This window comes from Malaclemys terrapin, chromosome 11, assembly GCF_027887155.1.
Source record: "Malaclemys terrapin pileata isolate rMalTer1 chromosome 11, rMalTer1.hap1, whole genome shotgun sequence".
NCBI classification, from domain to species: Eukaryota; Metazoa; Chordata; order Testudines; family Emydidae; genus Malaclemys; species Malaclemys terrapin.
The window spans coordinates 2,967,190-2,986,313 of NC_071515.1; the positions used below are offsets into that span (position 1 = coordinate 2,967,190).

The following is a 19,124-nucleotide window of genomic DNA, read 5'->3' on the forward strand; positions in this document are numbered from 1 at the left end:
TGTTACCTCAATGAACCTCCATTGCAGTGCAGTGACGTGCAGTAGAAATCCTTTAGGGAACTCCAGAGAAGGCTGCAAGCTAGTAGTGTGCTGTTGCTCACACAATAAGGAACAGGCATGCTGGTTTCAGTTCTATGTACACCAGAGAAGTGGGATGGGAAAAGTTCAGAAGAGAAGAGATCAGAGAAGAAAGGAGAGTTACGTGGCTGAGCTACTGACGGGAAAAGCTGCCTGTCTCTTTGACCAGGGTCTGTGCTTGTAATGGCTCATTTCTTTTCTATAGAAACTAAACCCACAGAAGCAAACCCAAACGATAACATGGGTTTATAGCATTTCACTGACAAAATATTCTGAACTTCTCTGTGGAGAAAAACGGATTCCGTTCCAACCATTCGTAGGACAATGAATGAATTTGCAATACAAAATGAATACGACGCGGGAGGGGAGGATGAAAACACAAAGCAGGCAAGAACGGGAGACCCATTTGGAGATTGTCAGCTGGTGGAAATCAGTGTAACACCATTGACATGAATGGAGCACACCAGCTGGGGAGCCGGTCCATAATGCTAAGTGTATTTGGTATCAAGGGACACATATTGCAAACAGCTGAGCGTGACTTGAGAGTAATGGGTTCCAGACTGATCTCTTTTGGAGCCTGAATGTATTTTAAGAACAAAATAAACTCAAGTATGTACACTGGCCCGCTAGAGTCTCTCTGCCCAGCCCTGCTGGCAGATGTTATGTTTGGATCCCTCTCCCTCAGCATCCCGACATACAGGGCCAGCTCTGGCTTTTTTGCCGCCCCAGGCAAAAAAGCTTCCCGCCGCCCCCCCCGCAGGGGAGGGCGGCGAGCCCCGCCGGGGAGAGCGGAGCCCCGGCAGCCAGAGCGCCAGGGGGAGGGCAGCGAGCCCCACCGGGGCTCCGCTCTCCCTGGGGGCCAGAGCGCCAGGGGAGGGCGGCGAGCCCCACCGGGGCTCTGCTCTCCCCGGGGGCCAGAGGCTGCGCCGGGGGAAGGGCGGAGAGCCCCGCCGGGGCTCCGCTATCTGCAGCGCCCAGAGGGTGCGCCGGGGGGAGGGCCGGGGCTCCGCTCTCCGCGGCGGCCAAAGGCAGCGCCGGGGGGAGGGCGGCGAGCCCGGTCGCAGCCCCGCTCTCGGGCCAGAGCGCCGTGCTGCCCCCCTCCAGGTGCCGCCCCAAGCATCAGCTTGGTGGGCTGGTGCCTGGAGCCAGCCCTGCCGACATACCATACAGCACAGCTGGAGGCCAGACTCCAGAATGGGTTTAACCTGTCAGCTAAGTCTCCCATTCTGCGGCTCTACTCCATGAGCCCCAGCGGGTGTCAATCAGACCTAGCACCATTGGCAGGAATAGGCCAGATCCCCAGTGGGTGTAACTCAGCAGATCTCCAGCTAAGTCAATGGAACAATGCTGATTTTCACCAGCTGAGGATCAGCCCTGTGTACGTGTGTGACCACAGGGGAGTATCCTGTGGGGATTCCTGCATAGCACTCGGCAGTTCTGCTGTGTAAGCCAAGGGCTGGGGGGGGTGGGGGGCGGGGGAGCTTCCTCTTGCTGAGCACGACCAGTTGTAAGCCACTTTTCATCTGCCATATTCCACTGTGAAATACCACTCACCCTTTCACCCATCAAGCCAGGCTCTCCAGGCAATCCGATGGGTCCAGGGGATCCTTTGGGGCCCTGAAGGGAGACAGCGAAATGGTCAAGCATAATGTGAAGGACCTTAATGCACAGCAAATGATCCTTTCAAAGGCAAACCAGACGCATTCATTTTCCTGTGACATTTTGATCCCTCACTTCCTGCCTTAGAAGAACCCTGATGCTCTGAAGAATACAAATGGGAACATTGCAATATTCCAAGTGGAGTTGTTTACTTGTGGACAGCACGGGGAGTAAACTGTGCACCTTTGCCATTGTTTCTGTTCCCCCTTTTCCTCAGGGCAGTGGTACAGGCCTATCAGGTGATCCATTCCGGAGTAGGACCAGACAGAGCCCACAAGGTGCACTGTAGGGAATGAGCCAACCCAGGCTTGTCAGGTTAGACTAGTGTCCTAAGAGGGCCCTCCTCTGCATTCTGTAATGTTCTTATTGCGGAAATCAAAGAGAGTAGACAGGCTGCTGTTAATAAGAATCACTTACTGAGTAGCTATACTGTCTACCAGCTCTGCTCAGAAAACTGACCCTAGAGATCTGTGGGTCCACACTGAAGAAGAAGCGTTTAAAATCCTACCATCCCATCATGGAGGTGGATTATTGTGTGTCCTGGAAAACCAGCTTCTCTGTTCCTGTTTATAAGGAATCCAAGATCCATAAGGCTAGGCACCCTGTCCATTGGGAACCAGGAGAGAGAGCCTTTTTTGATCACCGCTCTCTGGTTTATATATCACACAGGCATTCCTTCCTTGAGGACAAAGATAAAGAACACGAACCTCAGGTCCCATGGGTCCTTCTTCTCCTCTGTACCCCTTGGGTCCAATCGGACCAACCTCACCCTGTGAAAGTAAAAAGAGAACTGAAAGTTTCATTTCTTCCCTGTCTCGCTGGTTACGTTCCTCTGGAGGCATTGCCCAGAGGAGCACATACCCGTCTCCCACGCATTGTGTGCATGGCCTGTGCAGGAATGTGATTCCCCCCCTCCCCATCCTGCTATGGGTCTGGACCCTGGGCACCACATCACAAACCCCACCTTGGATTCTGAGCATCCAGCCGGACAGCAATGCTGAGTACTGCACCGTCACAGATGTCGTGGCTGGCGGCCCAGATTCTCCCAGGTGACTCATTCCCAAACTTCACCCTTGAAAGCCTTATGGTGCTTCAATTCATGTCCAAATTTAGCTCACCAGGGCGGGGAAATATTTCTTCATTTCATGACCCACAGGGTGGGGGCTGGTGCCTGATGAACCCATTACACGTTAATGGGTCATGCCCAGCTCAGTCACAGTTTATTTTAAGGTTTCCATTTATAAATACAGGCAGTCAGACTGGATGATCACAATGGTCCCTTCAGGTCTTGGAATCTCGGAATCTCGCTATCTATAACACGTACTACTCCTGTCAGTAACAAGCTTATACCCCCATTTATACATGGAACCTTAATATAAAGTGTGGCCTCTAATTCCTGTCTGCTGGCAGCAAAACCATTCTTCCATGCAGGCTTTGCTAACAGACATAATACACAGTATTATGTGTTGTGTCTCTTAGACGCATAGATCTTAAGGCCAGAAGAGACCATTATGATCATCTCATTTGACCTCCGGCACATCACAGGCCAAAGAACCTCACCCACCCACTCCTGTAACAGACCCCGAACCTCTGGCTGAGTTACTGAAGTCCTCAAATCCTGATTAAAAGACTTTAAGTTACAGAGAATTCACCATTTACACTTGTTTAAACCTACAAGTGACCCCATGCCACATGCTGCAGAGGAAGGTGAAATCCCCCCCACCCCCACCCCCAGGGTCTCTGCCAATCTGCCCTGGGGTAAAATTCCTTCCGACCTCAAATATGGGGATCAGTTAGACCCTGAGCATGTGGGCAAAACCCGCCGGCAAGACACCTGGGAAAGAATTCTCTGTAGTAACCCAGCCCTCCCCATCTAGAGTCCCATCACCGGCCATTGGAGATATTTGCTACCAGCAGTCACAGATCGGCTACATGCCATTGTAGGCAGTCCCCTCATACCATCTACTCCATCAACGTATCAAGCCCAGTCTGGAAACCAGTTCGGTTTTTTGCCCCCACTGCTCCCATTCGGAGCTTGTTCGTTGTAGCAGATCAGTGCTGCCCCAATGACGCATTAAAAGCCGGGATGAGGAATCGAGTCTTTCGTCTCTAGGTCTGTAGGTAATATGTAGTGATCACAGCTTTGTTCCCATCTCACAGCTGCATAGTGCCCTAGGAGAGTTGCCTTTCAAAGCCCTACACTGCCAACTGATCTCACCATTATGTCCTGTTCTAGGGAGCATGACCAATGCGACGTCCCACGCGAGTGCTTTGACCATCAAAGCTATAAGCTATTCTGTGAGATGGGCTTGTCAGTCTCTCCTATTGGAACTGTTCCACTTTATAGTCTCCATCGCCAGGTGGGCTGATGGGGAGCCTGGGAGTTCCACGGCTCAGGGCTTCCAACGCACCCAGAACCCCACCAGCCTGTCAGGTTAAGTGACAGGAACCCGGAAGCCCCAGGGCCATTGGCTTGTGGCTTGTCAGCAGCCCAGGATCTAGGTACCATCTGGCCCTGGTGACTTATTACTGTTTAGTTTATTAATTTGTTCCAAAACCTCCTCTAATGACACCTCAATCTGGGACAGTTCCTCAGAGTTGTCACCTAAAGAGAACGGCTCAGGCATGGGAATCTCCCTCATTTCCCCTGCAGTGAAGACTGATGCAAATGTAACCTGCCCTCCCGCCATCCTGTTCACTGGCCCACTCTGAGGTTGTCCAAGCCAGGGTAAGTCGGCCTTGGGGCTTTTTACACAATACTGGGATACTGGGCCTGAGACTCCTCTATGTGCTCTGCATTGTGTGTCAGTGTGTGTCACCTCAGACCAGATCCATTCAGACAAACCATCAGCAACAAGGCTTTATTCTGTAAGGAAACCAAACAGGATTCCAGCCCAGCAGCCTCCTGCCAGCTTGCCTGACTTGGGCTCCCAGCTCAGTCAGTGCTGAAACGTCTTGCTAGGAGGGCAGAGGGTACGTCCTGGCAGGAACCAGGACGTTCTCCCAACATGCCGCAGTTTGTAGTCCGCAGCTTGTGGCTCCCACTGCTGCTGCAGAAGCACGCTGCACTTGGGATACACTTAGTTTCTTCGCAACGGCCTTATCTTCCTGGAGTGCTCCTTGAGCAACTCTATCGTCCAGCAGCACCATTGATTGTTTGGTCGGCTTCCTGCTTCTCATGTACTTAAAAAAAAAGTTTTGGTTTTTTGAGTCTTTTGCTCTTCAACTTCTTTTTTGACCTGCCTAATTGTACTTTTACAGTTGACTTGCCGGAGTTTATGCTCCGTTCTATTTTCCCCAGAATGATTTGAATTCAAATTTTTAAAGGATGCCTTTTTGCCTCTAACCACCTCTTTTCCTCTGTTGTTTAGTCATGGTGGCATTTTTTTGGCCCTCTTACTCTTTTTTTTTTAATTTGGGGTGCACATTTAATTTGAGCTTTTATTATGGTGTTTTGAACAAGTGTCCATGCAACTTGCAGGCATTTCACTCTTGTGACTGTTCCTTTTAAATAGCTTCCTCATTTGTGTGTAGTTCCCCTTTTTGACGTTAAATTCCGCTGTGGTGGGCTTCTTTGGTAGCCCTCCTCTGCTCAAGGATGTTATATTTAATTACATCATGGTTGCTATTACCGAGTGATTCAGCTATATTCACCTCTTGGACCAGAGCCTGTGTTCCTCTTAGGACTAGATCAAGAATTGCCTCTCCCCTCGTGAGTTCCAGGACTTGCTGCTCCAAGAAGCTGTCATTAATGGGGTATAGAAATTTTATCTCTGCGTCCCATCCTGAGTTGACATGGAGTTAGTTGAAAACCCCCAGAGGGACCAGTCTGTGATGCAATCTCTCCTGGATCCCACCAATTATTTGAGGCATGTCTTACTAAGACTTTCTCTCGCACATGAAAATTACGCAGTTGTGTATGACTATTTGTGGCCACTTGATCACACAGTTCCTTACAAACGTCCCTACTGATATCAGGCTTTAGAACATCCTGGCGAGACCTTAAAAGATGTCTCTTGAGCAACACGGCTGATGTCTGATTTGTAGTAGTTTCATTCCTAACATAGTAGCAAAGTTACATCCTCTAAACAAACTGTCACACAATGGATAGGAACAGTGTTGGTCCATACAGGGCGCCAACTCTTTGAATAAGGCCAAGAAGTTCATATCCCCTGAAATGGCCCTTGCCCACTATAATGTGGCTTTGCCTATAAAATCAGCTTGTGACACTTTCGATATGTCTGAATAAATCTTTCTGCTAGTTCACTTGTGGAAGGATGGAACACAGCTGATATGACATGTTCGATAGCCTTTCTTTTGACAAATAGTTGGGTCTCTTCAGATGTGAAGTGGGTCCCATTGTCCCTTACAAACTGTTCCGGAACTCCCTTCCGAGAAATACGAGTCTGCATGCTCTCAGCATCAGCGCTCAACTAGTTGAATTCATACAGAATGTTTCAATCCATTTAGAACGAACATCTACTGCAATCATGTACACCTGTCCCATAGATGGCCTGGAGTAATTCGTGTTGTACTGTGGCATTTGTTCAATTTGTGCTCTATAGAGCATATCGTCTGTCTCTGGTTCCATTTCGGTATCCTTACCTGCCTCTTCCATGGGCCAGCATGACAAGCAGTCTGCATTCACATGGTGGTTGGCACTTTTGAACTCAAGATGGTAACAGCAAGCACCCAAGGATATCATCCCATTGCCGGGACTGCTCTTTGGGTGAACAGGTGAAGATCTGTAACCAGAGTAATTGTTTCCAGATGGAGAGTGGTGAAACTTTAACTCAGATTAAGCTCAGAGCTTCTCCATCAATTTGACCATAGGTACATTCTGCTGAGGTAAGCAAAGGCAATAGATCTTTCAATGTGATCTTCCACCACGGGACAGTACTGCTCCTATGCCACATGGGGAAGGATCACAAGCAAAGCTACACGTTAGCGGGAAAGGGCCCTTTCTTGGAAGCCTTGGCAATGTTGTGTGGACAACCTCCATCTCTGTCCCTAGTGTGACAGGTGGTTTGGAGGCTGTAACTCTGTCACTTGTCAGGCAAGAACCTGTGGAAATGATGGACCATCCCTAGAAAGGAACGTCATTGTGACACATTCAGAGGCTTCAGCTTTCTAGTGTGATCTCTTTCTCAGTGGCTTGCTCTCAAAACACACTTGCATTCACATTTCATAGACTCATAGACTCATAGACTTTAAGGTCAGAAGGGACCATTATGATCATCTGGTCTGACCCCCTGCATGATGCAGGCCGCAAGACCCTTCCCTGGACTCTGCCGTTGAAGTCCCCAATCCTGTGTTTTAGTGACTTCAATCGGCTGAGACCCTCCTGCTAGTGATCCCTGCCCCATGCTGCGGAGGAAGGCGAAAAACCTCCAGAGGCTCAGCCAATCTACCCTGGAGGAAAATTCCTTCCCGACCCCAAATATGGCGATCAGTAATACCCCGAGCATATAGGCAAGAGTCTCTAGCCTGACCCTTGTTGGCCATTATGCTATTCATGTACCATTGCTTGGTCTTCCTTGGCTACTATGTTTTACCATTAAACCATTCCCTCCATAAACTTACCCAACTTAATCTTAAAACCAGACAGGTCCGTCGCCCCCACCGTTTCCCTCGGAAGGCCGTTCCAATATTTCACCCCTCTGACGGTCAGAAACCTTCGTCTAATTTCTAGCCTGAACTTCCCCACGGCCAGTTTATATCCTTGTTTGCTCTAAGTCCTCACTCAGCCAGCCTCACTAGGAACCTTCAAATCACCACAGATATGGGCAGCTCCATTCTTTTCATCACTGCCATGTCAGGGGCACTCCTCTCCTTCAGGTCACCTTGGATAGCATCCCAGCTTCTGTAAGTGCTGCAGTTCAGTCTCTGCCTCTGGCCATATCGCGAAAGACACTGGTCGAGCTTTGCAAAATGCAGAAACTTCCGCCTCCTAATGCTCAATTTTTGCTTTCATATGTTTTAAGGGTTTGATACCATCCTGAAAGACATCAGCTGCCTTGTCCAAAAGCTCTGCCCATTTTAGTTTGGGCCTGGAGTTTTGTTTTGTTTTAAACCTGCAGGAACGTTATGCTTTGCCAGTCCACCTGAATCTCTCCCAGCCATTCTTTACCATGTAGCGCAAAACTTCCTTGCTTTCCAACATACAGGTCTGCAAGGTGTTGTTTCCAGTCATGTGTTCCTTTCACTGTAATAATGCCCAGAGATTTCCCCTGTGTGATTTTAGTAGCACTGAGGTTTTCTGCAACTTCCCCCCTATTAAGTGGTCTCTGATAATCCTGCTGTGAAATTAGAAAGAGCAGATGCTGTATCCAGCTCCATTTTAAGTTTTACTCCTCCCACTTGAAGGGGAATCGAAACAACATTTCATTTGTTGTCTTCTCAATTGAACAGTTGTAGAGGTAGGCTCCATGCTGTCATCTGGTAGCCCATCTTCATCTCTGATTGTTAGGTCTTTTGCTCTTTGCATGACAAAAATAACATGGAATAGACACAAACACGCAAGGCCTAGCTATGCATACGTGGCTGCTCTGGCTGGGTTCCAATGACTTGTAAAACATAGGACACGGTGAGTACCACTAGAAGGCTCACAGACTATTTAAAAGGATGCTACCTTATTCCTATCTACTACAATAAACCTGAAAACAAGGAAAGCTGGGAAGATGGCGGTAGTGGAGACAGAAAACTGTCCTGTTTTATAGTGCCTGGAACCCTGACCAATATATTCTTGGCTTGTACCGTCCATGCCATTTCTACATACTTGGTACAGTGCCTGGAGTGCATTTAGGTTTCTGTATGCAGCAGATCTCAGTAACTCCCATCCACCTACTCTGTGTGTGTGTGTGTGTGTGTGTGTGTGTGTGTACACTGTCTAACATGGGGGTGACACAGACACACCACACACACACAGAAGGTTAACACCAGACCTTCCAAAGAGATCAAAGAAAGAATATACTGACCTCTAGATTTTCTCGCAGACATAAAGAAAGTGAAAGGGACTCAAGGGTTAGCAAGAGCCGTGCATCCAGCCAAGAGAAACACATTCTAAGAGCCAGAACTCGCAGATAACAAGCCTTGAAAAATACTGTTTGCCAAGCTCCTTCCCTTCCCAATACCAATTATATATTTATTTTCTATTTGGCTGAGCAGAAGCATTTTCCCCTAGCTTATGGAAAAAACATCTTAGAGCGCAACTGCTTTTGAAATCTTACTGGAACCCTGTATCTATTTTAGCTAAACCTGACCAAGATACTCAGCAAGTCTCCTGTCTGGGAAGAACCCAGATCCGAAGTTAGAACCTATCCTGCTCTTCTGACAGGTGACTGATTGGACCATCATCTCTTCCATGGAAGGAGGGAGACTGTGTCTTCCACACATTGCAGCACAGAGACAGGCCCACTGCCTAGGATTCTTACTAAACAATGGTGGATGGATTTACTGGGGGCAGAATATACTTGTCCCAAACAGATTCCCAGCAATGAACCTACTCTAAAATCTTGGGCTCAAGGTTTGCATTGAGGCTCAGGCAATGTCTGTATTCATAGTTCAAATCTGGAACAGGCCTCGACCACAAATGAAGCATCTTAGTGGCCAATGGATATAGCTTGTCCACTATAGCTCAACGGGTAGTGATCAGTGGCTCCATGTCTAGTTGGCAGCCGGTATCAAGCGGAGTGCCCCAAGGGTCGGTCCTGGGGCCGGTTTTGTTCAGTATCTTCATTAATGATCTGGATGATGGTGTAGATTGCACTCTCAGCAAGTTTGCAGATGACACTAAACTGGGAGGAGTGATAGATACACTAGAGGGTAGGGATAGGGATAAAGAAGGATCTAGACAAATTAGAGGATTGGGCCAAAAGAAATTTGATGAGGGTCAGCAAGGACAAGTGCAGAGTCCTGCACTTAGGATGGAAGAATCCCATGCACTGCTACAGACTAGGGACCAAGTGGCTAGGCAGCAGTTCTGCAGAAAAGGACTTGGGGGTTAGGGTGGACGAGAAGCTGGGTATGAGTCAACAGTGTGCTCTTGTTGCCAAGAAGGCTAACGGCATTTTGGGCTGTATAAGTAGGGGCATTGCCAGCAGATCGAGGAACGTGATCATTCCCCTTTATTCGACATTGGTGAGGCCTCATCTGGAGTACTGTGTCCAGTTTTGGGCCCCACACTACAAGAAGGATGTGGAAAAATTGGAAAGAGTCCAGTGGAGGGCAACAAAAATGATTAGGGAGCTGGAGCACATGACTTATGAGGAGAGGCTGAGGGAACTGGGATTGTTTAGTCTGCAGAAGAGAAGAATGAGGGGGGATTTGATAGCTGCTTTCAACTACCTGAAAGGGGGTTCCCAAGTGGATGGATCTAGTCTGTTCTCAGTGGTACCAGATGACAGAACAAGGAGTAATGGTCTCAAGTTGCAGTGGGGGCAGTTGAGGTTGGATATTAGGAAAAACTTTTTCACTAGGAGGGTGGTGAAGCACTGGAATGCGTTACCTAGGGAGGTGGTGGAGTCTCCTTCCTTGGAGATTTTTAAGGCCCAGCTTGACAAAGCCCTGGCTGGGATGATTTAGTTGGGGACTGGTCCTGCTGTGAGCAGGGGGTTGGACTACATGATCTCCTGAGTCCCTTCCATCCCTGAGATTCTATGATTCTATAATTCCAAAACAGTGACTGTCTGGAATAAGCATGTCTGCCGTCTCTGTCCCTTTTTTGAAAAGGATCCATCACATACTCAGTCTGCCCCCTCCCTCCCAATCTGAATATATATTTTAAAAGAACAAAATGTACGAGGACCTGAAGTGCTTCTAAGTCATAAGTCAAAACCTAGAACGTATGTCTCTCCTTCCCAACGGTTACCATCCCTCTCATGCGCAGCGGAGATCCGTCCCTCCCCGTCTGACCAGGAGAACAGGCCCTTGTGGCACACTGGTCTCTCAGTTCCCTACTGCTGCTTCCCTCCTTCCCCCAGATACTAAAGTACAGCCCCTGCAGGCTGCTGGCTTTCCCTGCCCATATCTGTGCTCCCAGGCCGCATTTTGCAACGGCCGAGTGAGGGCCGGCTCATGTTGCAGATTTGGGGAAACCGGCCAACTCTTCCTGCTTTATTTCGAAAAAATAAAATACGGGGAGGGGAAGAGGCAAAGCCCGGCTGGGCCAGGTCTCTTGCTGCAGCGTGGCTGGAGGTGGGGGAGGTACAGGCAAGCACTTCGGAGCCCTTTGAAATGGCTGCTCTTGGCAAACGCCTTTGCAAAGAGTCTCAGCCAGCACAGGGGAAATACCATAAATGCTCATAAAAACAAATTGCTTTTCTACAACCACAGTCTCTCCTGTACCCAAACCCTTTCCAGACGAGCGACAGCGCAGAGCTGTGTAATGGAGAGCCATCAGCCGGCCAGATCCTGCCGCCCTCGGAGAGTTAAATGCTTTGGCTGCAGCAGGGGCTTGGCTCAGTTAAGGATGTCAGGGTCTGGCCCAGTGGCATCCCACTGCAAACTGGATTCAGTGCCCAGCATCAGCACAAAATGTCCCCCTCCCAGGACTCAAGCTGTGGCTGGCACCGAGTTACAGACCAGTTCCGATGCCAGCACCCGCGCTTCGGCTTTCCATGCGGCTGCCTTCAATTAAACTCTGCACTGGGGGCAGGGCACTCTGCAGTGCCTCTGGGGGGATCTCGGCGCTCTGAGCACAGGCTCTGGGGGAGACGAGGAGGCTGGTGTGGAAGCAGCTGTGCTCCCTGTCCCCACAGACCTACCTCACACCCCACACCAGAGCGCAGGGGCAGGGTTAGCCCCTCAAAGCCAGATTCCCCGGGGCCCCTTTGCCTGAATGATGCTGGCACAACAGAGCCACCAAGCACCCTGGGGCATGTCCCAGACGTTCCTACCCACCGGGCACTGGGTTGATGCAATAGGCCACTGGGGCCATGGCAACCAGGGCATGGTTTAGTGCAGACCTGGCCTGCACCAGTTACCTGGCCCCTGGCAGCCCCGGATTTAAGTTGTCAAGGGATAAAAGGGAAGGTCCTTTCATGGATTGAGAACTGGTTAAAAGACCGTGAACAAAGGACAGGAATTAATGGCAAATTCTCAGAATGGAGAGGGGTAACTAGTGGTGTTCCCCAAGGGTCAGTCCTCGGACCAATCCTATTCAACTTATTTATAAAGGATCTGGAGAAAGGGGTAAACAGTGAGGTGGCAAAAGTTACAGACGATACTGAACTGCTCAAGATAGTTAAGACCAAAACAGACTGTGATGAACTTCAAAAAAATCTCACAAAACTAAGTGATTGGGCAACAAAATGGCAAATAAAATTTAATGTGGATAAATGTAAAGTAATGCACATTGGAAAAAATAACCCCAACTATATATACAATATGATGGGGGCTAATTTAGCTACAACAAGTCAGGAAAAAGATCTTGGAGTCATCGTGGATAGTTCTCTGAAAATGTCCATGCAGTGTGCAGAGGCGGTCAAAAAAGCAAACAGGATGTTAGGAATCATTAAAAAGGGGATAGAGAATAAGACTGAGAATATATTATTGCCCTTATATAAATCGATGGTATGCCCTCATCTCAAATACTGAGTACAGATGTGGTCTCCTCATCTCAAAAAAGATATACTGGCACTAGAAAAGGTTCAGAAAAGGGCAACTAAAATGATTAGGGGTTTGGAACGGGTCCCATATGAGGAGAGATTAAAGAGGCTAGGACTCTTCAGCTTGGAAAAGAGGAGACTAAGGGGGAATATGATAGAGGTATATAAAATCATGAGTGATGTGGAGAAAGTGGATAAGGAAAAGTTATTTACTTATTCCCATAATACAAGAACTAGGGATCATCAAATGAAATTAATAGGCAGCAGGTTTAAAACAAATACAAGGAAGTTCTTCTTCACGCAGCGCACAGTCAACTTGTGGAACTCCTTACCGGAGGAGGTTGTGAAGGCTAGGACTATAACAGCGTTTAAAAGAGAACTGGATAAATTCATGGTGGTTAAGTCCATTAATGGCTATTAGCCAGGACGGGTAAGGAATGGTGTCCCTAGCCTCTGTTTGTCAGAGGGTGGAGATGGATGGGAGGAGAGAGATCACTTGATCATTGCCTGTTGGTTCACTCCCTCTGGGGCACCTGGCATTGGCCACTGTCGGTACACAGGATACTGAGCTACATGGACCTTTGGTCTGACCCGGTACGGCCATTCTTATGTTCTTATGGATTCGGGTGCTGCCTTATCTCTGTCGCTGCCGTGGGGGTGAACCAATTGTATGTAGGAGTCGTATTCCAACCACTTGGGAATTTCTGTAACATCGCCGAGCTGTATCTTGGGTCCAGCCGAGTTAGCCTCCCCCTAACTTGGGCAGAGGACAGCGTGTCCTCTGGCCCCGTCGCTCAGAGCTGAAGCCCTGGTGAGCTATTGTTCTAGTGGCTGTTTGCCATTTGGCCCGGGGGCTCGGGTGTATCTGCAGTTCATGGCAGCTCAGGTCAGTGTTACGAGCTAGGGGGGATTAAAGCGTGGCAGTTTGCTGGGGCTGAAGGGCTTGGACAAGGAGCTGGAGGTGGGTCCCCGCACAGGAGTGGGGCTTCCCGCCAGGCTCGGGGCACTCTGCTGCAACTGGGCTCCCGGGGCATGGCTGGGGCAGCACACAGCAACGGGTGGGGGCGAAGGGCTCTTTCAGTGTTCAGTGGATTGAAGCAGAGAGGCTCGGGACTGGGTTGGCTGTATTCACGAAGGGCAGGGATCAGTGTGCGTGGTGACAAAAATAAACACCTGCCTTAATCCTCCCGTTGGAGTTTGCCAAACTAGGGCTGAACATGGCAGGGCGAGTGCAGTGGGGCCTAGGTGAGTTTCCACACGCCCTGCCCTGGGGCCTCCTCCTTGCCTGCCCCCCCAAACCCTCCCAGCTAAGGGCAGCAAGTGCAGGACGGAGGCTGATGCCCTGGGGGAGCATGAAAGGCAGGGTGGGGAGATCAGCATGGGGGTGCCCTCCTTGTCGATGATTTGGGGGATGTTTGGGCCCCCGGGAGCCAGCTAGCACAGAGCGGTAAGAGCTCCGAAGGGGAGGGGAAGCAGCATTCGGTGAAACTCGGCTAGCAGCACAGCACCCACACTCGTCTTCAGTGCCTGCCCACCCTTCGTGGAGACAGCCAGAGCTGCTTCCTGCTGGGGGAGGGGGAGTCTCCGTAGAAATGTCCTCGTTCCCACATCAAACTGTTCTGGGCCCTGCAGCTTCCCCTTCTCGCGACCGTGGCGCACACAGCTTTGGTGATGGGAGGAGCAGAATTACTGGAAGCGCACTCTGGAAAGGAGCCCTCGAACTGGGCATGCTTTACAACAGACCATGTAAAGACGCAGGGCTCTAGACCACAATGCAGGGGTCAAATCATGCTCCCCCCAGTAGCCCACTGACTCAGGTGACTAAGAGGACCTAGGTCTCGCCCTAAGGCTTAGCATTCTGTCACCGCTGCTGTTCAGATCTGTAGGTTTCCAAATCTGCCGGACTGACTTGCTGGCGCCTGTTTCCACTGGGAGGAGGAAACGACGTGGAATTTTCTCAGTCCCAAACAGCCAGCCAACTCTCCGTTTTCTAGGCTTGCCCAGGTCCTGGACTCTGGCATGCACCCCTCCCACTGTCCCTCTTCTTGGGGGCATGTGTCCAGGCTGGAAAGGAAAGGCCGGGTGCACACCATCTCTAGCCACATCCCTGTCTGATTCGAACAAGCTCCCCATTCCCCCCCTGCCCAGGGGGACGGAGCAGTCGTGTTCTTACCGGGGCTCCGGGCTCTCCGAGCAGTCCTTCCCGTCCTTGGTCACCTTGTGGGCCAAGATCACCCTGAAAAGGCAGAAACAATATATAACTCAAGGAGACACTTTGGAAGCTGAGAGTCCTGCAGGTGCTGGGCAGCAGAGAGACAGAGAGAGCAAAGCGGCACAGGTGGGCAGAAAAGGGAGCATTGCAGAAAGCAGACCTTTAGCCACACGCAAAGCACCTTGGATCATTAGCCATCCAGCGAGATGGGTCCAAGTCACAAAGATCAGGTGGGAAATTAGCTAGTGCTCCGGGGAGTTTGCATGCAGGGTTGAGTATCAGCAAATGGGGTTCAAATGGGAATATCAGAATGGATTGAGAGCCAAGCTCTCCCAAGTACAGGGATGTTTTGGTTTGGGCCCATCTTTGCCTTAATGACTCACGTGAAGTTTCATTTAGCATTGTCAATGAGTATGGCAACGGCAGCCCTTGTCCCCAGTCAGGATCAGGCCCCTCTGTGCTAGGGGCTGTATAAACATCTATGAAGATGTGGTCCCTTCCTCAATGATCATAAAGTCAAGCCAAGGTATCTGCCCAACCTCTCTCCCCACTGTTCGGTGGGTGCCCTGCATTGCACACTGACAAGATACTTCTATCACTGCATGCACACAGAGAGCAGAGCTGGGGTCCTTCTTTCCAAACTGGGCGCTAACCTCAGCTCTGCTTTGGAAAGATGTGTGCTGTGGAGCTGTGCACAGGGCTTCCCAACTCCGCCCATTCCGGGCTATTGCCAGGTGCTTTAGGGACTTTGTGCTCCGAAAAGGGGGGTGGGGATAGGAATTGGCCCGGTTGCAGTGTTGAGCAAGGAGCAGGAGCAGGAGCAGAGAGACTGGAAATGTATCTGCTAACTGGCCTGGCTTGGTGAAAAGGAATTCCGGGGAGCAAAGGCCAGGAACAATCCCTGTGGAGGATACTGGGATGGGGGGTGCCTGCAATGCCAAGGGGGCAGCCATGAAATGGCTCATCGCCTCCTGCTTTTAAAGGGCCAGGATCTCCACATTTCTCCCTTAACGTCCCCTTCCTCACACCTGTTGGCTGTACAGACTGCCAGGGCTCGCTGGAGCGGGGGAGAGAGGCGGTGACTGGACACAGGAAGCCGGGATTCTCCAGGGAACTTGGTACTGTTAAACTTCCAGAGCTTTTCCTACAGCTGAAATGGATGATGTGCTGGAGCTGGACATCTCTCTGTCCTGCTTTGGAGAGCCCCGCTCAGCACACCTGTGAATGGAAACCCTGGGCCCTTGGGCAGATGTGCCTTTAGCATTGAACCCTTGAGTCTAGCATTGCTGCTTTCAAAGCGCTCTGTGATAGGGGCCAGCATCAGGGAGTCCCAGACTGCCCAGTTAGTGAGGAAACCTCGCACCGTGGTTCTGCAAGTCAGACCCCCCACGACTAACCACAGTGCAGGGCATTGCATAAGGGAGAACACTATAGAGAAAGCCCAGAAACTGCCATCCCTACGCTCTGACTGGCCGTGCCCGAATACGCCACACCAAGAAAGGAGCTTAGCAGGGGTGAGGTTGCAACGTGTAGCTCTGAACAGTCAGGAAATGCCTCATCCCCAAGGTCTCACTGTGAATTCAGAGCCATGTAGGCAAATAGCCAGTTCTCTGCAACGCTAAGCTAGCTCCGCTCCCACACACAGCACATTGTCCCTCAGCTGTGTGCTTCGTGAGCCCAGCAGCAACAGCCACTGGGCATACTCGCCTCCGCCCTGAGATCTGCCAGCCCCACCACCCTTCCATGCTTTCATAGCCTTCTTTGAGCCATGCATTCCCTCAGCCTGGCTGAGCCACACTAAGCATTGGCACATTGTAAAAACTAAATCTTCCATCGCTTTTATACCTTACTCACAACCTTGCCTGATGGCTAGAGGTCGGGGGTCTATAAAATGAAGAGCAATAAAGCCATTGTTTGCTAGCTAGATGCTTCCATAGGGCAGTGCCAAGCAGTAAATATAAACCATAACATGAAGGTCCTGAATACTGATGGAGACGTTTCTGGCAATGCGCTCATCCCTCAAGCCAGAACAGAGCCTTGGAAATTCGCCTCCGCCTCTTTCTTAACAGTTTCATTCCAAAGCCGTATTGTGGCTTCATTCTAATGCACATCTGCCTTGCAAACAACAGACAGTGGGGCTGCTGTTCCCAGGACACAATATGTAAACAGGAAATTACAGTTTTGGCATTTTCCAACAACAAGCAGGACTAGAGAACCTCACAAAGTTTCCTTTGTGCTGTTCTGTACACGCCCCACCCTGCATGTCTATAACGCCAGGTCGATCTCTACCATGCTAATGGCTTCTAGTGCCAATACTCAGTGCAGCAGGGTGCATACCAGTTTGCATTCTCTTGCTGTCAGTCACGATAACATCAGAGCAGAGGTGCGATATGAGAAAGAAGTTACCATGTCTAGCTGGTGGAGATGATAAGAGCTGCATAAAGCTTTCCTAGCTCGCCCCAGAGGGAAGGAAGAAATGGATCTTTAAGTGTCTTGGGAAAGCCCAACATTAGACCTATTCATGGGAGGCATCATGGCAGCTGGCAAGGCACAGTCCCATGTGACATTCTTATCAGCAAACTAGGGAAATGTCAGCAGATGAATTTACTGTACGGTGGGCGCACAACTGGTTGAGAGCAGTTATCTATGGTTTGCTGTCAAACTGGGAGATTGTTTCTAGTGGGATCCCACAGGGGTCAGTCCTGGGTCTGGGTCTGATCATTATTTGTTATTAATTATTTTGATAATGGAGATGAGAGTATGCTTATCAAATGTGCAGATGACACCACATGGGGGGAGGGGAGGGAAGGTTGCAAGCACTTTGGAGGACAGGAGCAGAATTCAAAATGACCCTGACAAATTGGAGAATTGGTCTGAAATCAACAAGATGAAATTCAACAAAGACAAGTGCAAAGCACTTCACTTAGTAGGGAAAAATCAAACGCACAACTACAAAATGGGGAATGATTGGCTAGGTGTTTGTACTGCTGAACAGGTTCTAGGGGATCTAGTGGATCACCATGGAACATGAGTTAACAATGTCATGCAGTTGTGAAAAAGGCTAATATCACTCAGGGGTATATTAACAGGAGAGTCGTATGGATGTCACGGGAGGTGACTGTCCCACGCTCTGTGCTGGTGAGGCCTCAGCTGGAGTAGTGTGTCCAGTTCTGTGTGCCACACTTTAGGAAAGTTTTTAATCTTCCAATGTGTTAAGGTCTGTTATAAAGAGGATGGTGATCAGTGGTTCTCAATGTCCATTTAAGGCAGGACAAGAAGTAATCGGCTTGTTCTGCAGCAAGGGAGGTTTAGGTTAGAAATTAGGAGACACTTTCTAACTCTCCGGGTAGCTAAGCTCTGGGCCAGGCAGGCTGTGGAATGCTCTTCATTGGAGGTTTTGAAGAATAGGCTGCACAAACAGCTCTCAGGGATGGTCTAGGTTTCCTTGGTCATGCCTCTCAAGGTTTCTTCCAGCCCTGCCTTGTACGATTCTATGGCAAGTGCCCAGGCCCTAAGGATCGGCAGGAAATCCCAGCCCTGACCCCATGGACACTGACCGCTCATGCACCAGCAGTAGCCCCCCACAGGCAGTGGTAGCAGGACTCCGTCTGGTAGCAGGACTGGCTTCTTGTGATGCCTTTGGCTCTCTCATCAGGTGGCTTCCACCTCTGAGTGCAGAGTTGATGCAGAAATGAGTGAGACTGGGCTAAGGAGCCTGCTGCTTACGGCAGCAACCCCATAACTCCTCTATTCCCCCTCTAGTTGGGCCACCTTCCCAAATGGGGCACATTCAGAATCACCTGGAGTCTCCCAGAGGGGCTGTCAGTGGCTCCATGTTGGGGCACGCATGGCCTTTAGCAGCCTTTGCCCCCCTCCTCCATCCAGCCCCAGTGTCACATCCTCAGGACACCCTTGCTGTCCTCCCTGCCGTACGGCAGAGGGAAAGAGATGGCCCTAAGATGCTGGCAAATCCGCTCAGGTTTTGGGAGATCCTCCTGGCTGGGACGCTCTGCCAGTCAGAACCACGGGCAATGGCTTGCCCGGCCCATCGGGAGTTGCTCAGCTCTCTGCTGTGTGGATGGATGATCCCCATGTCCAGTATAGCAAACCACGCCATACTGACCAGAGGCAGTAACTTAACCCTGGAATTCTTGGCTCTGCCCGCGGCTTTGTGGGGCTGTTCCTACACTCGCTGAGTGCAAAGCGGAGGGCCAAGGTGTGGGCAGCAGCGCTGGCAGATGACATGGGCGAGGAAGGGGTCGACAGGAGACCCAGAGCAGGAGAAGCACAGGGAGCTATGGGTGACGGACAGGTCCTTTGGGAAGTGACTCACTTGGTGACTTCAGCTGTTGAAAGTGGATTGGTGTTTAGAGCCTAGGTTTGGGGCAGCAGAAGGAGCTGGGGTACCGGGAATAAAGGCAAAACAAAGGAGATTGATTGAAAGACCCCCCTCTCCTCCCCACCCTAATACCACACTAGCAATCCACTGCGCACAACAGGCGGTCAGTTTGCTGGTGCGGACACTGCTCCCCTGGGACGCTTTAGCAGGTTACTTTGCACTGGGTTTT

General features: G+C 50.2%; 1 protein-coding gene across 1 annotated transcript in view; it reads right to left on the reverse strand.

Annotated features, from left to right (window-relative positions):
- Positions 1–19,124, reverse strand: part of COL6A1 (collagen type VI alpha 1 chain) — a 68,315-nt gene that overhangs the window by 19,720 nt on the left and 29,471 nt on the right. Inside the window, exons 20-22 of the mRNA XM_054043467.1 lie at positions 14,518–14,580; positions 2,445–2,507; positions 1,633–1,695 (exon numbers count right to left, since the gene is read on the reverse strand). Coding sequence (XP_053899442.1) covers positions 1,633–1,695; positions 2,445–2,507; positions 14,518–14,580 — 189 coding nt within the window. The remainder of the gene's footprint in view (positions 1–1,632; positions 1,696–2,444; positions 2,508–14,517; positions 14,581–19,124) is intronic.